This window comes from Hyaena hyaena, unplaced genomic scaffold (assembly GCF_003009895.1).
Source record: "Hyaena hyaena isolate Hyena2069 unplaced genomic scaffold, ASM300989v1 scaffold_330, whole genome shotgun sequence".
NCBI classification, from domain to species: domain Eukaryota; kingdom Metazoa; phylum Chordata; class Mammalia; order Carnivora; family Hyaenidae; genus Hyaena; species Hyaena hyaena.
The window spans coordinates 514343-535709 of record NW_024080961.1 but is presented as its reverse complement, the minus strand read 5'-3'; the positions used below and the strand labels follow the sequence as shown (position 1 = coordinate 535709).

Genomic DNA, 21367 nt, shown 5'->3' with positions numbered 1-21367 from the left:
CTGAGCTCTTCAGAAATGGAAAAGCATTCTAACAAAATTGTAGCTGTCTCACATTCTCTTATTTTTATATTGCTAAATGACTTGGAATCATCTTCATTTGTGGTTTTCCATAACACAATCAGGAGAGACTTGGTAAGCTCTTTCCCTCCCTAACTTATGGGAGCCTCAGGCACAAGGATGCTATGTAATTCGCTCAGAAACATCCCTGAATCACTGCCAGAGTCACTGGGTCCTTCTCTGGTTCTGAGTCCATTAATTCAGGCTTTGTTAAAAACAGGGTCAATCTCGAGATTTTTCTCTGCAAAGGTAAGACTGATTGAAAATCGGGAAAAAAAAAGTTAAGGTCCTCTTTATGGGAAATTTGACTCTTCAAGACTATCTAGGGGGCGCCTGGGTGGCTCAGTTGGTTAAGCGTCCTATTTCAACTCAGGTCATGATCTCATGGTTCATGGGTTCTTGCTGACAGCTCAGAGCCTGGAGCCTGCTTCAGCTTCCGTGTCTCCCTCTCTCTCTGTCCCTCCCCTACTTGTGCTCTGCCTCTGTCACTCAAAAATAAATAAATGTAAAAAATTAAAAAAAAAAAAGACTGTCTGGATTACACCATTTTAGACTTCCATGGTTAGTGCAGTGACATTGTGGCTCTCAGGCTGCACTGAAGAATTTTATACAAAATTAAACACTGTTTTGTTTACAGTAGGAATTTGTTGAGCACATTTTTTTAAGGTTATTTATTTTTCAGAGAGAGAGAGAGAGAGAGAAAGAGCAAGCAGAGAAGGGGCAGAGAAAGAGAGGGAGAAAATCTCAAGCAGGCTCCGTACTGCCAGTGCAGAGCCCAATGCAGGGCTCGAATCCACAAACCACAAGATCATGACCTGAGCCAAAGTCAAAAGCTTAACCGACTGAGCCACTCAGGTGCCCCAGCACTTTTTTTTTTTTTTTCTTAATAAGAACTTGCTCAGGAAATGTCTCTTGAATTCCATTCCAGTACAGCTGTGCTCCACTAGCTTTTTTTGGTGAAACACCTAACTCGGGGTTTAAATCCCAAGTCCTAAAGCAGCTGGGCAGATAAATAAGAGAAGCGGCCAAGTATTTGGATGGAGAGTGAGTAAACTCCTCATTTAAAGGGATCACTCCTTACCAGCTGCAAGATGAAACTGTGGACCCGTTGTTCAAAAAGCAGGAAAAATTAAATACAAAATAAGATAGAAAACTTTTTCTTTTCTTCTGTGGCTTCCCTCTCAACCTACAGTGGGGTTTCTGTTTGCTCTTTAATGTTATGCCCCCTCAAGCACAAGACAGAGAAAATCAAATAGTATTTGTTAATAACAGCTACCATATACAAAGTGCTTACGTGTGCCAGGAACTGTGCTAAGCACTTTTTTTTTTAATGTTCTATTTATTTTTTGAGAGAGAGAGAGAGTTAGAGACAGTATGAGCAGGGGAGTGTCAGAGAGAGAGGGAGACACGGAATCCGAAGACAGGCTCCAGGCTTTGAGCCAGCCATCAGCACAGGGCCCGATGCAGGGCTCGAACCCACACACCGTAAGATCATGACCTGAGCTGAAGTCGGATGCTTATCCGACTGAGCCACCCAGGCACCCCTGTGCTAAGCACTTAAAATACATTATCTTATTAAACCCTCGCTAATAATGGATTAGCTCATTTAATCCTCCCTGCAATTCAAAGGGATAGACATTACTGTGATTACCTCCATTTTACACATGAAGAAACCAAGGCACAGAGCCGTTAAGTAACTGCTCAAAGTCACAGAGCTACTTAGCGGCAGGTGCAGAGAGTTGGCTGAGAGTCCATGCTCTAAACTGCTCCCCCGTTCTGTCGTATTTCTTGTTCCCCTCACCACGAAGGAGAAAACTGAGGCTTTGCAGCTACCTAAAGGGCATTTAGTAAACAGCAGAGCAAAAATTAAAAAAAACAGTTTGGATAATGAGTTCCTGCTCTGGTTTGCAGCTCAGGCCAGACGTGAGAGGTCACCGAAGCCACGTGCCAGACCCTACAAGAGGTAGGGTGTCAGTAACAGCCGCTTGAGATCACAGCAGAAAGAAGAGTGGAGATTAAACACCCACAGAGCCTTGAGAACATTCCTGAATGCCTCTCGGTGTCCCCGCACCTACCTTGCTAGGGAACTGCTGCGTGACCTGGGGAACGTAGCTTGTTCCCGCCGGCTTTTTCTGGAGAGACACCACCACAAAAAGTTCAAAGAGCTGCTGCTCCTGGAATTCGATGAGGTCCCTCTCCAGGGTCTGGTAGTGCGGGTTCCGCTTGGAAGACGACTGGAGCTGGGCTAAGCGCTTGTGGCGACCTGCGAGCACACAGGGAGCCCTGCTTTTCCTCTGCAGCCCCGCCTGCCCTCCAGCGCCCACAGGTCAGGACCCACATGGACTGAGCTTCACCCAATCAGTGCTGACGGGTGCTGACTAGTCACCCACACGGCCCTGCGAGGCGAACAAGTACAGATTCTCGCGAGGGCCCAGGAGCCCGTGGTGTGTGTGTAGTGGGGGGAAGATCTGAGAAAACACTGAGTCCTATAGAGGCTAAGCACATAAAAGGATGAGTTTGACAAAATTAAAATAAAAACTAGCCTCACATAAAACAAATTGCCCTTTTCTCTTCTCTCCTTGGCATATATCATTAATAATGGACACGTCTTAGATCAATGTATGGTGTTAAATCCAAGAGCGAAAAAATGAAGCAAAAGAAGACACCGATTAACAGAATATTTCTCAAAAGAATGAATTTATGGAAGCATGCTATTTAAATATGAGAAATTCCGCTCAAAACCGGGTAGTATTTATTATCCTTTATTTTCATTTATCTCTAAATTGTGGGCAATGTGGGGTGGTCTCCTTGAGGGGAAATGCAGAACTTGCAGAATAGTCTACGTGGCCCAGAGATTTGACTGTGAGTCATTCTGAGCCGCGATCGAAAGACGCATCCTCTGACTAATGGCCTGTTTTTCTTTTGAGAAGTGATGCATTCTGCCCCCAAAGAAGTTACACTATGGACCAAACATTAAGAACACTTAAAAATTCATCTCAAAATGGCTCCCCAGAATTATCCAGCACATTTAGTGCTCTAGGCAAAGCTCCATTCAAATCAAGAACATTTTTGTGTCCCGTTTCTCAGTAGCATTAGATCTGTCATCTTCATACATCCAGGCTGAACCAGACAATGACTTCAGTTTCACCTTCAGTAAAGCTACAGAATCAAGCACCTGAAGCAATTCAGGCCAATGGAGAGAACACATGACTATTAATCATAAGACCTGAGTATCAGATACGGCACTGCCCTATACTTGGCTTTGACAACTCATGTCTCTGACTTTTCCCTGGCCTCAATGTGTCAGTCAGTGAAACAGGAACTACATAATTTGCTATGAAAACCCATTACGTGAAGGATGCAGAGCACCATGAAATGTCTGAACAAAAACAGTAAAAAAAATGCACGGCAGATTCTATGTGCTAATTTAGAATGTAAACTGCACAGGGGCACTTGGGTGGCTCAGTTGGTTAAGCGTCCCACTCTGGCTCAGGTCATGATCTTGCGGTCCTTGAGTTCGAGCCCCGCGTTGGGCTCTGTGCTGACAGCTCAGAGCTGGGAGCTGCTTCAGATCCTGTGTTTCCTTCTCTCTCTGCCCCTCCCCCGCTCACACTCTGTCTCTCTCTCTAACATAAATGGATACTAAAAAAAATAATAAAAAAAGAAAGTAAATGGCACACTAATTTGAAATATAAAGAAATGTCTGTAAATGAGAAATAGATAGATGTTTCCTACCTCAATATCAGAGATATCAAAGTTACTTAACTAAGTACCCTTGAGCAATTATGAAAAATTAGATGTTTAATGGTACGTATTTGTCTTGGAGGATGATTCACATACTGTTTTGGCTGCTGGGAAACGGCTGCATATATGTCTGGACATGCAGTTTCACCGCTCCCCTAAGAACGTTCCAGCTCACGAACCACACCATTTGCCTCATTCCGCCATGGGAGGGTTTTAACGCTGTCAAACATCTAACAGTGTACCACTTAGTCCCCCAGATTTCAGCAGGTCCTTCTCATGAAAATATCACCTCCAAAATAAAGCTGAATGTGGGAAAAACACACTCAGTCACAAAGGTAGATGCTACTCCACCCATGACCATGACCATGACAGGGAAGGGAGCAGCCCCACTGACTCACTCACTCTTTGGCAGATACTCAGCATCACTTTCGTTCCCACTGGTTTCACCTGAAAAGAGAGAAAGAGTTCCTATTTGTCTTGTCCAGTGGCAGGAAGTCCATGGGGAGGAGAATGGTGTCAAAGCTTACACAGCCTGGACACGTGGAGTCAGGAGTTATCAGGGTGCCAGGCCACTCTCCAGGCCACCTGCTTACAACCACGTAGGGCGGTCACACAAGAGAACCAAGGCTCAGAGCGGCCACTAATCTACTCTAGCTCCTTCCTCGCCTCTCGGCTCATCCCTGAGAAGTCCGGTTCGGAACAGACTCTATTTCTACATTCACATCCTTTTTCTTTATATCAACCTGGCTAAATAAACACCTCAATACAGAACAAACCATGAATTTAGAGTAAAAGGAAACTGTGAGGCTCAGAGGGATAACCACACAAATTTATGAAGAAGCATCTGATCTATTTTATGGTGCTTCTAAGCTACTTCTAGGCCAAATTTGGTGTTCTTTTACTCTGAATTCTTACAGTGCTCAGACTGCTTTGAACTGCTCTTATTCTCCTCAGTACCTTGGTTATAAGAAGCTATGCTTTTACAAGGGGTATTTTGTACCACAGTGCTGGACACATGGCCAATTTACACACACACACACACACACACACACACACACACACAGCTTTCTGAACGAGTGAATAAAAAATTTCTAGATCAAGGCTGAAAACTTAAAGCAAAATGTTAAGAATGTTAAGTGTCAGAAAGGGAAAAATCTTTCTGGAACTTTCCTCCCTTTCCCCTTTCTTTTCTTTCTTGCCAGACTCTTCTAGAGGTTCTTAAGGGGTGTGTGATGCTAAGCACACAAACAGGACTTTCTGTAACAAGAAAAACAAGACTAGGAGTCATACATGAAAAATGTATCTAGGTTTGATGATATAAAAAATTTCTATATTTTTTAGAAATTTTTTAGAAATTTAGTGAAGGCTATGAGAAAAAACTCATTTTATATTTCCATAGAAATATAAACAGTTCTGTAATCTGTGGGGCAATTTGGCAACAGTTATAAAAAATTTTAAATGTACATGTGTTTTGGTTAAGTCCAATGCAAGGAACTGATTTTACAGATGTATTCTTACCAATATACAAAGATATATACAAAAAGATACGTAATGCAGTATTGTTTGAAGAGCAATATATATATATGTATATAGTGTATATATACACATACATAGAACTTCAATATCCATAAATTGTGAAACAACCAAAATGTCTATTCTGTGTTGATACCAAAAGAACTCTAAAATATATTACTTTTTTTTTTAATTTGAAGCAAGATATACAAATTCTAAACGGTATAAAAAACTATTTAGGTAGGCGTGCCTGGGTGGCTCAGTTGGCTGCATGCCTGACTTCCGCTCAGGTCATGATCGCGCAGTTCGTGGGTTCAAGCCCCGCGCTGGGCTCTGTGCTCACAGCTTGGATCCTGGAACCTGCTTTGGATTTTGTGTCTCCCTCTCCTTCCCCTCTCTGCTCTCATTCTCTCTCAAAATTAACTAAACATTAAAAAATGTTTAAAAAGTAAAATCACAATGCAATTGAATTATTCACTCCTCTTTAAGAAAAAAAACCTATTTGGGTAGAAAAAATATTTGCATGTGCATAAAATTTTCTGGGAGGTTTGGGAAACTTTGGGATTTAATTTTTTTCTCATTCTATATTATTTTAATTTTTTGCTGTGCTCATTTAAATTTTTTAATATTAGGAATAAGAGAACATTAAAAAATGTATGTTCTTCACAGGAGATGTAACAGAAAAAGTAGCTATTTAAACTGTGTGTACTGTATAGGTTTTGGGGGGGTTTGGATTTTTTTTTTAAGTAGGCTCCACACCCAAACATGGGGCTTGAACTCACCACCCTTAGATCAAAAGTGGCATGCTCTACTGATTGGGCCTACAAGGAGCCTCCTTTATTTTATTAAAAAAAACTTTTTTAGGGGTACCTGGGTGGCTCAGTTGGTTGAGCGTCTGACTGTCGATTTTGGCTTAGGTCATGATCTCACGCTGTCAGCGCAGAGCCCGGCTTGGAATCCTCTCTCTCTCTTGTTCTTGCCCCTCCCCCACTCACATGCCTGTGCTGTCTCTGTCTCAAAATAAATAAACAAACATTTTTAAGAATTATTTATAGTAGACTCCATGCTCAATGTGGGGCTTGAACTCATGGCCCTCTGATCAATAGTCACATGCTCTTGTACACATTTCAGGTGTACAATATAGCTATCTGACAAGTGCATACGTTACGCTGTGCTCATCACAAGCGTAGCTACTATCTTACAGGCATTATAACTTCACATTAACCACCATGGTAGAAAACACACTCGGTATGAAGGAACAAACACTGTGAGCTCCTGAGTCCTGTTTGTGCCCTTAGTATCAGGCACTTCATATATATATATATATATATATATATATTTTTTTTTTTTTAGTGTTTATTTATTTTTGAAGGAGAGAGAGCATGAGCAGGGTAAGAGCAGAGAGAGGGAGACAAGAATTCAAAGCAGGCTCCAGGCTCTGAGCTGTCAGCACAGAGCCCAACGCGGGGCTCGAACTCACAAACGGTGAGATCGTAACCTGAGCTGAAGTTGAACGCTCAGCCGACCGAGCCGCCCAGATGCCCCAGCATCAGGAACTTCTTAGGGGCCTATCAAGTGTGTGGAAAGAAAGAAAAGGAAGGGGAAAGGAAGGAAAGGTAATACAACTGTAAGAGACCCTCTGAAAGCTCATCTAGGTGGCTTTCTACATTGACATCTGCAGGTTCTGGTGGTCTGCATTCTGAGACACTAATTGGAGGCTGAGGGATTTATAAGCCAAGAGGAGAATCTATTTAGAATCTGTAGGAATCAAAAGAGAAATACGTTGTCCCTTTTTTACATGTGACTTCAAGACACAAAATTATAATGACAGAATTGAGGAAGGGCAATATATCATTTTGCAACAGCTGATAACTAAAAGTTAAGAAATGTTTAGGTTGGAACAGATTCAGTAAGACCTTGCATGTTCTGACAGAGTAGGTAAAGAAATTATCTGGTTCTACCAGTCATTGTTGATCTACAGACAAAAGCTTTAAGGAGGAAAACAAAATCGGAGAATGTGTGACTATGAGCCAGGACTCCTCAGGCCTACAGGAGGAGCCGGTCACAGGGCACATTTCCTCAGAGCCATGCAAAAGGAAAAACACACTTGTGGGGAAGGGGTATAATTTAGGGACTACTCCTTTTTTTCTTTCCTTCCTTTCTTCTTTTTTGTGATTGTTGTTATAAGTTCGCAATTCATGCTGTTGAAATTTTTTTTTCAATAATGATACAGTGGGGGAAAAAGAAGGTCTGGCTCTTCAAAAACCTATCTTAGAGCCAAATTTACTGAAATGTCCCTAATCCATAAGGCATAAGGCATGCAAATAAAATGAGATCAGTAAGAGCCTACTTGGTGCACCATAAGCATTGAGAATGTAGCTGTCAGTAGATTGCTATGAATCTGGGAAAATGGTAATGCTTTGTAAGAATGTGTCCTGGCCCCAGGGTCTTGAAATTTGACATAATTTGCAATTTGCACTTTATTTTCTTATCTAGAAACAGTGACGATAAGGTCTGTCACAAAGGGCTCTTTAGAAGATTAATGATAATGAGTCTAAATAATTTCATCTTCTGTATCTAGTTCTGAAATATACACATAGAAAGCCTTTGACAATATTCTTGTTGGGGATACAAAAAACACGTGGAGAAATCATTAAACCGCTAAAAATCAAGGTATATGAGAAAAATGGAGAGTAGCTGTTGGTGACAGGAAAGGGCCGGACTTCATGGTGCCATGCTCCTTCCTTCAAACCAACACTTCCTCCTCTGGGGCTCAGCTTCTTCTGGAAATTAAGGACTGTCCCTGGCTCCTGGTATGTCATCCATGACATAGAGTATGTAGGAAATCTACTACTTCATTCAGGAAGTGGTTCCTATTAGCAGCAATAACCAAAATGATTTCTTCTGCAGCAGAGAAGATTAATACGTGTTTTGATAACTGCTTTGGAAAATATGGAAACTTGTATCTAAAATGGTGACGAGCTGATTGCAGAGTAAGAAGAAACAGGCTTAAATTGGAGCAGGAAGGATTTTTATTTTCAGATGGTAATTGTTGGCATGCAGAACAGATTTTCGAGGGAAATTAAGAAATTTTTGTCTTTGGATGTCTGCAAAAATAGGAAACATTCTTCTCTGGTTATGACTTGGCTGTTTCTCACTTGACAAAAATTGCTAAATTCTGCATATTCTTTGTCAGACGACCAAGTTAAGAATCTTGCATGAGGCTAAGAAAATTCTAATAATTCGCTACGGATGTTGAAAGTTTCTTGGGGCGCCTGGGTGGCTCAGTCGGTTAAGCACCCGAAATCGGCTCAGGTCATGATCTCACTGTTTGTGAGTTCGAGCCCTGTGTCCAGCAGTGTGCTGACAGCTCAGAGCCTAGAGCCTGCTTCGGATTCTGTGTCTCCCTCTCTCTCTGCCCCTCCTCTGCTCCTGCTCTGTCTCTCCTCTCTCAAAAATTAATAAACATTAAAAAAAAATTAAAAGAAAAAGACAATGTAACTTTTATCTAGGCATCTGAAGGATAAAACTACTACTGAACTTAGTAGATGGCTACCATTTCTGTGCCACATACCTGCAGTCTATATATACCTAATACTCTCAGTTCTCTACTGATAAATGGCTATACATCAAAGCAGGATTATAAAATAATGCAATCTGCCTATAAGAATTAATCTCACTGGTTTAGAATTATTTTTTAACTTATTTAGTTTTTAATTTTTTAACTTCAGTATTACTTGCCAGAGAACTAAGTAAAAGGGATTTGAGGAAGAATAAGAAATAATCCCTTATCCTAAGTAAGTTGCACTTAAGTGGGATAGATAGGAAAGTAAACCAAAAATTCTAATTTACATAAATGTCAAGTTATAGGACTCTCCCCTCAAATGCTGGTAGCTCTGCACAGCTGGAACAATTCTTACCTTTTGGGGGAGGTGTGTCTTTTCCAGCATACGGGTGTAACTTTACCCTCTTTTTCCCTCTCTTAGACTCAAATATGTCCGCGATTTTCAATACAAGCTGAAAAGAGACCAACAAAGCACAAGTTAAAACTAACACCAGGCATCTGGTGGCTCATTGGTTAAGCATCTGACTTTGGCTCAGGTCATGATCTCATGATTCGTGAGCTCGAGCCCCACATCAGGCTCTGCGCTGACAGCATGGAGCTTGTCTCAGATCCTCTGCCTCCCTCTCTCTCTGGCCCTCCCACACTCGTGCACTTCCCTCTTTCTCAAAAATAAACATTAAAAAAATTTTTTAAGTAAGAAAAACTTTATTTTTAAGTAATCTCTACAGCCAATGTGGGGCTTGAGCTTACAACCTCGAGATCAAGAGTCACATGCTCCACTGATGGTGCCTCACATTTTTTTCCCCTAAAGATTGAACACCAAGTTTTCATATTAATTATTAGTGATTCTCATTCAGAGAAAGATCCATTTTAAAAATAACAACCTTGCATTTTTTCAGTTTTGAATCTAAACTAATGTTTAGTATAATGATATGTTGTTCTAATAACAAAGTATAACAGGGGTAGAGAAGGAGGAAAGGATATCTCCTTTCCAGAAGGATCCAGCACATGCTCTTAAGAGAAATTCCTTATCATTCCTCATCACAGCATGCAAGAAACCTGCCTATTGCACTCTGTTTTTTTTTCTGAAATTCCTTTATTTATTTTGAGAGAGAGAGAGAGAGAGAGAGAGAGAGAGAACACAGAGGAGGGGCAGAGAGAGAAGGAGACAGAGAATCCCAAGCAGACTCCGCACTGTCAGCACAGAGTCCAACTTCAGGCTTGACCTCATGAACCATGAGATCATGACCTGAGCTGAAGCCAAGAGTTGGACGCTTAACCAACTGAGCTCCCTGGGTACTCCGTACACTCTATTTGTTGAGCAAGCCTTTCCTATCACCCAGAGTAGGAAGTGGAATACTCCTTCCACTCGGAAGGCAGGGTAAGGCTCAGTGATTTCTGCTCCCAGGAATTCTTCACAAAAAGAAGATAATCATGCTGACAAAAGTTTTTGTTAAAGCAAATACTCTTTGCTACTGGGAACACTAATATTACAATCTATTTTAGAAACATCATAAAAATAGGAGGCTCTCAAATATGCTTTAGTATAAAACCCAGGCTCCATTTAATAAGCATTACTCAGAATATTTTTCTTTGCTGCTAGGAGGTGTGTATGAGAGAAACAGATAGACACAGACACACATACACAAAGTAGGGTTAGAAAGATGGAGGCTCCTGGGTGGCTCTGTCGGTTGAGGGTCCAACTCTTGATTTTGACTCAGGTCATAATCCCAGGATTTGTGATTGAGTACTATTCTCTCTCTCCCTCTGCCCTCCTCCCCAACTGCACACACGTGCATGCTCTCTCTCTCTAATTAAAGTAAAAAAAAATTTTTTTTAAAGGGGAAAGATATGTGAACAATTCTCAAATTAAAAAATTTTTTTTAAAAGGGGAAGGATATGTAAACAATACTCGAATTTAAAAAAAATTTAAAAAATATTTTTTAATAGAGGAAAACACCAAGCTGATGAAGAGTCACTTTTTAAAAAAATTTTTATGTTCTTATTTATTTTTGAGAGACAGAGCGCAAGAAAGAAAGGGACAGAGAGACAGGGAGATAGAATCCGAAGCAGGCTCCAAGCTAGCACAGAGCCCAGTGTGGGGGCCTGAATTCATGAACCATGAGATCATGACCTGAGTCAAATTCAGACACTTAACTGACAGAGCCACCCAGTTGCCCCACTAAACATCCACTTTTTTTTTTAATGTTTTTTTTTTTATTTCTGAGAGCGAGAGAGATAGTGTGAGCATGGGAGGGTCAGAGAGAGGGAGATACAGAATCTGCAACAGGCTCCAGGCTCTGATCTGGCTGTCAGCACAGAGCCTGACACGGGGCTCCAACCCACGAACTGTGAGATTGTGACCTGAGCCAAAGTCGGATGCTTAACCGACTGAGCCACCCAGATGCCCCAAACAGTTCCTCCCAAACTTTTAAAAGGAGGAATTGGCTCAGCATGTGGCTCTTGATCTTGGGGTTGTGAATTCGAGCCCCATGTTGGGTGAAGAGATTGCTTAAATTAATAAACTTAAATAAAAAGGAGAAATTCATTAGTTTGCCATGTGTATTTCTTTTTTTCTTAAAGTTCCAAGCTTTTTCTTAATGATTAATCCTGATTTAACATATTTAATGCCTCCAAATTACAACTGTTAGGAACATAAGAGCCAACAAAGTTTGAGGAGAATGTTCTTGTTTTCTCCTTTGTCCTTGTTTCCCCAGCAATCCTGGCAATCCACAGGCAGTGAATCAGTCCAGCACAAGAAAAATAACATGTGAGAAACATGTGCTTCCAATATGCAGATTATTCCCACATTTTTGGATGGGTTTGTGCTTTTAAAGACTTTTGTAATATGGAAACCAACTTGACAATAAACTGTAATTAAAAAAAAGATTTCTGTAGCTGCCATTCAAGTGAAAAATTACCAGTGTTCTTAAATATTACTGTTGTAAAAAAAAAAACCCAAGAGAATCTAACATAAAAAGATATTGTTAGGGGCTATTAAGGAAAGATATATGGAAGTAAACATGTATTATGGGGACATATGGCCAAAAATAGTATAATTATTAATGAGCATCTGAAAATTACACTCAAAAGTAGCCTCCAATATTATAAAGGAAAGAGAACTATCTGTTCTAGAAATCGGAGATAAAGTAATAAAATGGAAATTCTGGCTATGAGTTGGGAAAAGAAGCCTACATTTACCTTCCAGTTGCAGGAAATATTGTAGAATACGCTTCCTAAGGAATGGTAGACACCGTACTGCTATACACAGTGGCCACGAACAATGAGAGACATCAGGAAGTCTATTGTAGCAACCGAGCCCATGAGGGCTTCCACGGGAGGGAAAGAGAGGAAGGGTGGGGAGCAGGCATATGGACGAGATCAGTGATTTCCAAACTGTGAAACCGGTTTCCTTTCCAGGGAAAGCTCTAGTCATCAAAGGGGAAGTAAATGAAAACTGCTTTCCTCATGGAATGTTGTTGCTGAAGACACCTACAGGTCAAAATCGGATTTGCAAGAACATTCTAATAAAATTTAACCCGAAGAGGGTCGTAGTAGAAATGCTAACGGCTTGTTCCTGCCTGGCCATCAAGAGTAGGAATTCACAGTCCTATTTTCCCACCTCACATCTCAAAAAAAAGACCAGTGGGGGAATGAGTAGAAAAGGAGAAGTGGTAGAGCATCACCCCTAATCAAAAAGAGAACAAGCTTTGAGTACCTGGAGGATCCACATCACCTAAAACACTGGGGCATGAAGTTAAAAGCACTGCAGGTCTCATTAAAGCCTACAATCCGTTATTCCCAAATATTTTGTTAATGTCATTCCAAGCACCACATCCTAAGTGCAATTCCTTCTGTGACTGTATTGTGGCCCCTGTGACCGCTGTCATCTCTGAGCCACATGGGAGGCTGCTTTGCTGGGCCAGCATGTTGTATCAGAGAATACGGCAGAATGCCTAGCAATTCTCTCCACATCTGATTTTACATCTTCCTCAGCACACACAGGAGATTAAACAGTTGAGGATTTTTTTTTTCACTGACAGAGATCTGTTTAGCGCTTTTTTAAAAACTGTGTGTCTTTAACGCTTCACATAGTAAGGAGGGAGGGGCAGGAAATAGATCAGAAGAATTAAAGTACTGTGGAACAGAATATTTCCCAAGGAGCCAATCGGCAGTTACTAAACCAAGAAACAGCTGTGGCTTTTGTTTAATGTTGAAATCGGGTACAAAAATTCTGTGCTAGATGGAGACATGTAGCTAAATTCAGATGGGATGAAGGAAAGGAAGACCCTTTAAATGATCTTTTTTTTTTTTCATTTCTACACAGTTACCCCGAAAACATTCTGAATTACAGAAGAACCACGTAACATAAAAATTTAAAAATACTGTCATGCGCTTTCGGAAGTGTCCCTCCTTAAAAAAATGTATCTGTCAAAAAGCATGTATCTGTGTTTACAAATAATCCAAGTTTCTCCATTTTGGTTCTAAGAGCTCTGACGGAGATGATTTAGATTTATTGCCTTCTCTCCCTTGAGAGAGATATCATTTATTTAATGTAATTGCTGATAATTTCTATCCCCAAGTGAGAGTGAAATTTCTTTTTTCTTCCTTTAGCCCCAAATTAAAGGCATATATTTTGTTAGTGCTGAAAATCTGTAAATTCAGGCACAAAACCGTTTCCTTCAGCAATTCTATAGGTGAGTGAGAATAACCGCACTGAAGGAGAACATCCTCTTATGGGAGATTCTGGTGCTTCCTTGAGGCAGGCAGCTGATTTTAACGAGCACTAAGGTAAAGGAAGTGAACTGTCCATCTAAAGTCAATTTTCCAGATCCCTAAAGAAACCCTGGCAAGTCTCTCAGGCATTCTTCTTTCATGAGCAAAAACCTAAAACTTGAGGCTGCTTTCCAAACCTTCTCATCCCAACAGATCAGTTCTAACTTATGATTCATTTCAGTCTAAAGTTTATTTATTCTCACTTATGGAAACGAAGTAAGGGTCAAAGAATGAAAGTACTGGAGCCCCTACCCTTGGAAGATTTTTCCTTTTCCTGTTTGCAACTTCTCCGGCTCGGAAAAGCTTCCATTCCGTTAAAGTGACAGGCAGAGTGGTATCCTTTGTGAGCTTTGACCGTAAAAAAGCTTGGGAGGTCTTTAATTCCATAGTCTTCCGGTGTAGGAACTGTGGTTTGGGAGGAAGCTAAAACAGGAGAAGATGTACCGGTAAGGGTGAGATCGTCTATGTAATGCCTATGTTCTCAAGGTCAAGTTATTTCAGAAAAAGATTCATCTTGTCTTTAAATTCATCTTGGTTGAGGATACCACAATTTCTTTTTCACCATTTGTAAAGACGTTTCTCAGGCTTCAAATCCAAAATTCTACTACAGTGTAGTCAAATCTCCAGAGAATGAGAGCTCAGAGTCCCCGTTAATAAATGGCAGTCTTTGCCTGCACGGGTGACAAATGCTTTCAGGGACCAGACAGGTAATTGAGGCCACAGGCTGTGTAAGACTAGTAGGGAGCTGTGGTTAACTACAGTGGAATGAAAAGCTCATGGCTCGTTTAAAGGTGTTCATATTCTAATTTTTTTGAAGTGCTAGTAAATGAGCAAACAAACAAACAAACAAAAAACCCAAAAGCGAAGCACTCAAAAAGCTGTGTGCGGCCCAAAACCACCCACAAAGAACAAAAAATCCCACCACTACCAACAAAACCTGTATTTCAGGGCCTCTACATCTTCCCTCATTAAATCATTTTAACCTTTTTGTGGAGATCGTAAACAAGATTCTTATGTTTTCTCATATTCACTATATATGATGTTTTCTCATACGAATTCTTTGGTTATACCTTTGGTGCTCTGAAAGCACTTTTAGGAGGTGGCAGTTTCCAGGCCGAAGGGGATCTCCACATGGGCAAAGGCTGCACTGGAATATCTTCATATGGATTTTCTTTGGACGGATCTTGAAAAAGAATGGGGGAGAAAGGTTTACAGAAACATAGTTACATGGAAACAAAGTGACTACAGCTAGAAAAAGAAAGATCGAACTGACTGAATACACTCAGCTTCCTATTCTACATCGCTGTAGGGATGTAGGTCTCAAAATCAACTGCACTTTAAGTCTGTAAATCACTCAGGCATCAAACCAAGCTAAATGAATTCTCAAAATACTATACTATAAACATCTACTTCTGAACTAAGCAGTCCACTAAACTAGCTGTAAAAACCATTCAAGAACAAAAGAATTTATATGACTAAAGTTCCCATACTAAAAAGAAATATCGAGGGGCGCCTGGGTAGCTCGGCTGGAGGAGCGTCCGACTCTTGATTTTGGCTCAGGTCATGATCCCAGGGATGTGGGATCGAGCCCTGTGTCAGGCTCTGCACTGGGTGTGAGGACTGCTTAAGATTTTCTCTCTCTTTCCCTCTGCCCCTCTCTCCAGCAAGATATTCTTGGTTATAAAAGAAAACACCATCCTATAGTTACGAGCTCCACCACCAAATTCATACTCGTCAAATTTATTTTTTTTAACATTTTATTTATTTCTGAGAGAGAGAGACAGCATGCGCAGGGGAGGGTCAGAGAGAGAGAGGGAGATACAGACTCTGAAGCAGGCTGCAGGCTCTGAGCTGTCAGCACAGAGCCCGACGCGGGGCTCGAACCCACGAACCATGAGATCATGACCTGAGCCGAAGATGGCCGCTTAACCAACTGAGCCACCCAGGCACCCCCATTAAATTTAACTGCAAAGTTTGTAGACACGTACATATGATATCCTCATAGATATTGTCCTCAGATTGTGTATAATAAAGTGCTGAGCCAGAATTTCTTCCAAGTTCTTCATGAATCTTCTGTGAGTTCCGATTTCGAAAGTGCTGAATATCCTCAAATTCAAAGGATTTCCTTAAGAAAGGAGATATGTTTTAAAGTTACATGTTTTAAAACTCTAGTCTTCTCTAAAATGGTATGATAGAAAACTATAAGGACTTGTATGCAAAAGTACAAAGGTGCTTTATCAGATACCTGAGAATAATAAACTAGGCTGGTACCCTATATGCTTGCACCATGAGAAAAGTGGAGGCTTTTGGCCAATTACATTCGTGTTCTTTATTGCATACCTTTATTAAATTAACCCACTAAGAAGCCAAGACCAGCATGCCCTAAGTGAAGCAGAAGAATGTACACTTGCCTACACATTCTTAAAGATATAAAAACGCAAGTCTTTCTGATGCTCTTGTGTCCGGAGACTGCCTTATATGTCACCTATACTTCTATTTCCTCTTGTAGGTACTTTTCTCCCAGGTTAATCAACATCTGTAAAATCAAGCTAGGCCTCTAACCCATGCAGGGAAGGTAAAACTGCTTTGAAAAGACAAAAGAAGCTTAGTAGTTCTGTAAGGACAGTACTCAGAAATCATCACTAGCAAATACACACCTTTTAGATCGCCCTCTGATTTGTCTGCCATATTTCTTTGGTTCGGGTTCCTGAGAAGAGGCCAAAGAAGACGACTCTGCACAAGAATTATTTTCACAGTATTTTCTGTCACAGTTTCTTTCTTTACATGGCATAACACCAGACTCGGATAAATATCTGAACGTCCTACGAGGTTTGGGCAAAGGATTTATAGAAGGTCCACATTCTTGTCCCTCAGGTTCAGAGTAAATGTTTTCTAAGCTCTTGGTTACCCCATATGAACTATCCGGAACTTGGAAATTCAGTTCTTTTTCTGAAGAGTCACAATGTTCTAAAGCCAAGCTGAAGACTTTATCTGGGGGAAGTGCCTCTATTTTCTTCCACAGTATCTGTGAGGTATAGAAGTTTCCTGGAGGTAAGGAAGTCTCTGCATCCAAAATGTCTTTCCAGCTTTCGATCTGTTTGACCTGAGAACATACCCAGCTGGATTCTGACTCATTTCGAAACGGGTGTGTACCATCCCCTTCACGTCTCTCGCTTTCACCCTCAGTTTGCTCCTGGCTTTTGGCATCTGCATTGGTATCCAGACCGACATTTGGAGGGTTGGTTACAGCCAACTTTTTGCTCTTTTCCTCAGCAACAGGATTTTTCCCAAGAAGGTTCTGATGACAGTTATTATACCTCACTCCAAAGTCCTTTGGATGCCACCTCTCTGGGTTAGATATACCGTTCGTTCTTCCTTCCCACTGAGAAATTTTTTGTTTGATGTTTTTGCAGTGGCTTCTTGACAGGGTCTGAAGAGCAGAACGAGAAAAACCAGCATCCATGTTCCCAGTTGGGTGCATGACCAAGTATGAGGTCTACTGAGGCTCCATTGTAAGTAACCGTGAAACACTGTATTCTTTTATCCTGTCAGTTGCAATCCAGGCAATTGCAGTATTTTCCTTTCATCGTTAACTTGGAAGTCTCTTTTTAAAAAGGAGAATTTTGATCACTGATCCTTGTTGAAAACAGCTACAACTTTATCTTGAACGTTCCTATTAAAATGAGACAAGAATATGTTAACATAGTTTTAGAATTTCCTAACTCAAAGTCCACTAAAACACTGCCTCTCTCTATCCCTAAATAATTCATTTACGTTGCACATGCAAAACTGTGTCTGTCATCCATTAAGTAATTCAACTCCATAAAGGCATTCCTAAGATGGTGATATAATACAGAGAAAATATTAACATGTGATATTTCTCAAATTGTCAGCTTTAATTTTCTGCTCTGTTTAATTTCCTACAGTTAGGTAGACTGAGGTTTTATAAGAGATTACACATAGTAGTATACTACATTACTTTGTAAAATCAATTCTTTTTTTAACATTTTATTTAAGAGACAGAGAGACACAGAGTGCAAGCAGGGGAGGGGCAGAGAGAGGGAGACACAGAATCCAAAGCAGGCTCCAGGTTCTGAGCTGTCAACAGAGAGCCCGATGCAGGGGTTCGAACTCGTGAACTGCGAGATCATGACCTGAGCCGAAGTCGGACGCTTAACCGACTGAGCCACCCAGAAGCCCCTGAAATCAATTCTTTAGGGGGTCTTCTCTTCATGAAACAAGGACCAGCAGAGTATTACAAAAAATGTACATACACAGAAATACATCTCAAATAACTAAAAGGTTTATGTATACATCCAGAGGAAGAGCCAGTTGGTCTGGAAGCACACGAATACCTGATTTCCTCCTCCTCCCCTATGCTAGGAGAGCCCTCGATCATCACTGACTGAACTTTCCGCATCTCTGCCACCACACCCTTGGCCCGAATCGGCAAAAATACTTGCAGTCATCGTCACACTCCTTCCTTTCACATACAGGCTTCACTCATTCAGGCTCATAAATGTTTCCGCAAGTGTAAAACGTGGCAAAAACCATATCTTATCAAGTGACTAAAGACCTGATCTCAAGTCAGACTGTAGGCTGGTTATAAATAGTAGCTGATTCAAAGCTTCCTGAGGCAGCGGTCATCCTTCCTTGAGCTTTGTCTGTGGGGCCTTGATTAACAGGCAGGAAAATATCTTGGCCCAGTTCTGTCTATGCAGCTGACCAAAACTGGTACTCAATTCACACATACAGTGTATTCCAGGCAGGGCAGTTGGGAATCAGGACTTGCACTGACTTTCATTTAAGCCATTCCTACAAGTTTGTAGGAAAACCAGCTTTGCCAGCAAATGAACTTGGATGAGGATCTGATGCAGAACAATTCTAAAAAACCTTAAGAAATTAAACTGATGTGAGTTGGGGGCGGGGGACTCCAACCTCCAGAAATACCAAAGTGGTTGCTGCAGAACTTTTTTTATTTTGTTCCCCCCTCTGCCACCACAGCTCCCAGCCTTGCTCCGTGTGGCCCGCCCGTGCCATCTGGCAGCCAGGCCCAGAGCCCTCAATAAAAGACGAACACATACAATTTGAAGGTCCAGTCAGCTACTGCTCATGGCTGAAACTGAAAATCCTTGTGTTGCTTCTGATGTTTAAGAGGATTCCTCAGGGTTTCAGGGTATCCTTGAGTCTCAGGTTTTCTTCACTAGACAAGACGGGAGTACAGTTGATCTTTGACCTCTGAGGTCGGGATGAGGGGTGCTGACCACCCTGTACAGTTGAAAACCTGCGTGTAAGTTCTGACTCCCCCAAAACTTAATCACCAACAGCCTCCAGTTGACAGGTAGCCTTGACGATAACATAAACAGCTGATCAATGCCTATTTTGTACGTTCTGTGCATTGTATACCATATTCTTAACAATAAACAGAGAGAAGAAAATTCTAAGAAAATTTAAGGAAGAAAAAACAGACTTAGAGCATAGAGTGTTGTTCAGTATTTATTGAAAAATATCCGCACAATTCAAGCCTGTGTCGTTCAAGGGTCACCAGTATTCTCTCCTAGGAGCCCAGCGGAGGTTGTCTTGTAAATGCTTTCGTTACTTTTCCTTTCTTAATACGTGAATGTATGTAATGCATGTATGGGTCAAACTGGGAAGATGAAATGTGCTAAAGCTAACACATTTTTTTTAGGGCTAAGGAAATTTTTAACTTGAAAATTGCTAGCAACAAATGCTTAATTCATGGGATTCACACACAAACAGTAGTGGCTGCACCCACAGTGTTTCAGGGGCAATGCAGCAGCAGAGCAACGTGAGATACTCCTAACGGAAGCAGGAATTATACATTTTTTTAATGTTTATTATTTATTTTTGACAGAGAGAGACAGACACAGCATGAGCAGGGGAGGGGCAGAGAGAGGGGGAGACACAGAGTCCAAAGCAGACCAGGCTCTGAGCTGGAGTACAGAACCCAACGCAGGGCTTCAACCCACAAACCGTGAGATCACGACCTGAACTGAAGTCGGACGCTTAACCGACTGAGCCACCCAGGCGCTGCAGCAGGAATTATAAAGAGCAATGCTACTTGCTCCTAAATGACTGTAGCTTGCAAAAAGTGGACAAACTATTTCAAAACCAAAAAAGTTTTAATGCATTCCAGCTGGCCACCTATATATCTCTATATCTGATTTCATAGTTCCAATTTTTGACAGATTAAACTCTATAACGTGGCTTGCCCGTTCCTATATACAAGTTCTGATTTTGTCCCATCCAAAAAATAAGAATCGGTCACCAAACCAAGAATTGCCTCAGTTGTCTTCCTACAGGCATCTCATGTCTGACTTTAACCTAATTAAACTCTGAGCCACCTTGCACCCCAGCACGTACTTCATGTGACACCACGCAATCCCTTATATTCCATGCCCTCCTCCCCAGCTTCCTGCGTTGACCTCCACTGTCATAGGCACTCTAAGCCCTAAGTGCTGGCCCATTTTCAAGTCCTAGATCTCTCCACAGCCTCATCTCCAGAAAACCCCCTAAAGCCAACTCACACATTAGTCTCTCGCAACTTCTTTCAAGTTTGTTTCCAGAGTTCTAATAAAAACACAGACCAAGAGGGGCGACTGGGTGGCTCAGTCGCTTGGGCATCCGACTTCAGCTCAGGTCATGATCTCACAGTCAGTGGGCTCAAGCCCTGCGTCGGGCTCTGTGCTGACAGCTCAGAGCCTGGAGCTGCTTTGGAACCTGTGTCTCCCTCTCTCTCTACCCCTCCCCTGCTCGCACTCTGTCTCTCTCTCAAAAATAAATAAATGTAAAAAATTTTTTTTAAAAAACAGAGAATATGACGACCCCAACAATTTTTCAAATTGTTTTCTTTTCTCTTAATACCACGAAATGAGTCAGATGAGTCAGGCTTCTCTATCCATTAGAGATTCCTGAAGTCAGGGAGGAGTCACAGAAAGAGGAGGGAGAGCACTTGACAACCACAACGGATATCGCGACAGAAGAAACCAGTTCCTCGAGTGAGCAGAAGTAAAAATATGAAACATCAAGTGTGATTTAAAAGTTCAAAGCAAAACAGCATGCTTGGAATAAAGGACACTAATTAAATTTTTTTCCTGTTCTTTGTTCCCAAACAGGTGATCCTTATTACTGCCCCCTTATTTTTATTTTCTTTTTTTCTCTGAATATTTTATTTCACCGAAACACATCAAGTGTAGTTTATCAGCTTAAAATGTAATGTATACAACTTATCATGTATAGGATTCTGTTTTTAGCATATTAAAAGAAACCCATTTGAGTCCATTCTGGCAAGTGAAATACTCTTTGGGAAAGAGGATACTGATGCTCTATTTTACTAACTCAAGTCTTACCTGGGAAAGTAAGACTTTCCAAATCCTTTAAATCCACTCCAAATCCTTTAAAATATTTTATTTGATCAAATGTAAGTATCTGACAAAAGAAGAAGAATATGGAACATTCTGAAAGTTGGTTTAAAAACTGTTGAAAAGATATGCTTTTCTTTCATTTCTTAAAAAAATTTTTAACATGTATTTATTGTTAAGAGAAAGAGACAAAGAGAGGGCGGAGAGAGAGGGAGACACAGAATCAGAAACAGGCTCCAGGCTCTGAGCTGTCAGCACAGAGCCCGATGCGAGGCTTGAACCCACTAACCGTGAGATCATGACCTGAGCCAAAGTCGAATGCTTAACCGAC

At 41.1% G+C, this 21367-nt stretch overlaps 1 protein-coding gene across 2 annotated transcripts in view; it reads right to left on the bottom strand.

The window, feature by feature from the left end:
- DENND2C (DENN domain containing 2C) overlaps positions 1–21367 on the bottom strand; it is an 81853-nt gene that overhangs the window by 21159 nt on the left and 39327 nt on the right. For both annotated transcript variants that reach the window (XM_039249103.1, XM_039249105.1), the window contains exons 2-8: positions 16312–17327; positions 15643–15779; positions 14725–14837; positions 13907–14077; positions 9234–9330; positions 4204–4248; positions 2133–2320 (exon numbers count right to left, since the gene is read on the bottom strand). In XM_039249103.1, coding sequence (XP_039105034.1) covers positions 2133–2320; positions 4204–4248; positions 9234–9330; positions 13907–14077; positions 14725–14837; positions 15643–15779; positions 16312–17135 — 1575 coding nt within the window. In that variant the 5' untranslated portion in view covers positions 17136–17327. The remainder of the gene's footprint in view (positions 1–2132; positions 2321–4203; positions 4249–9233; positions 9331–13906; positions 14078–14724; positions 14838–15642; positions 15780–16311; positions 17328–21367) is intronic.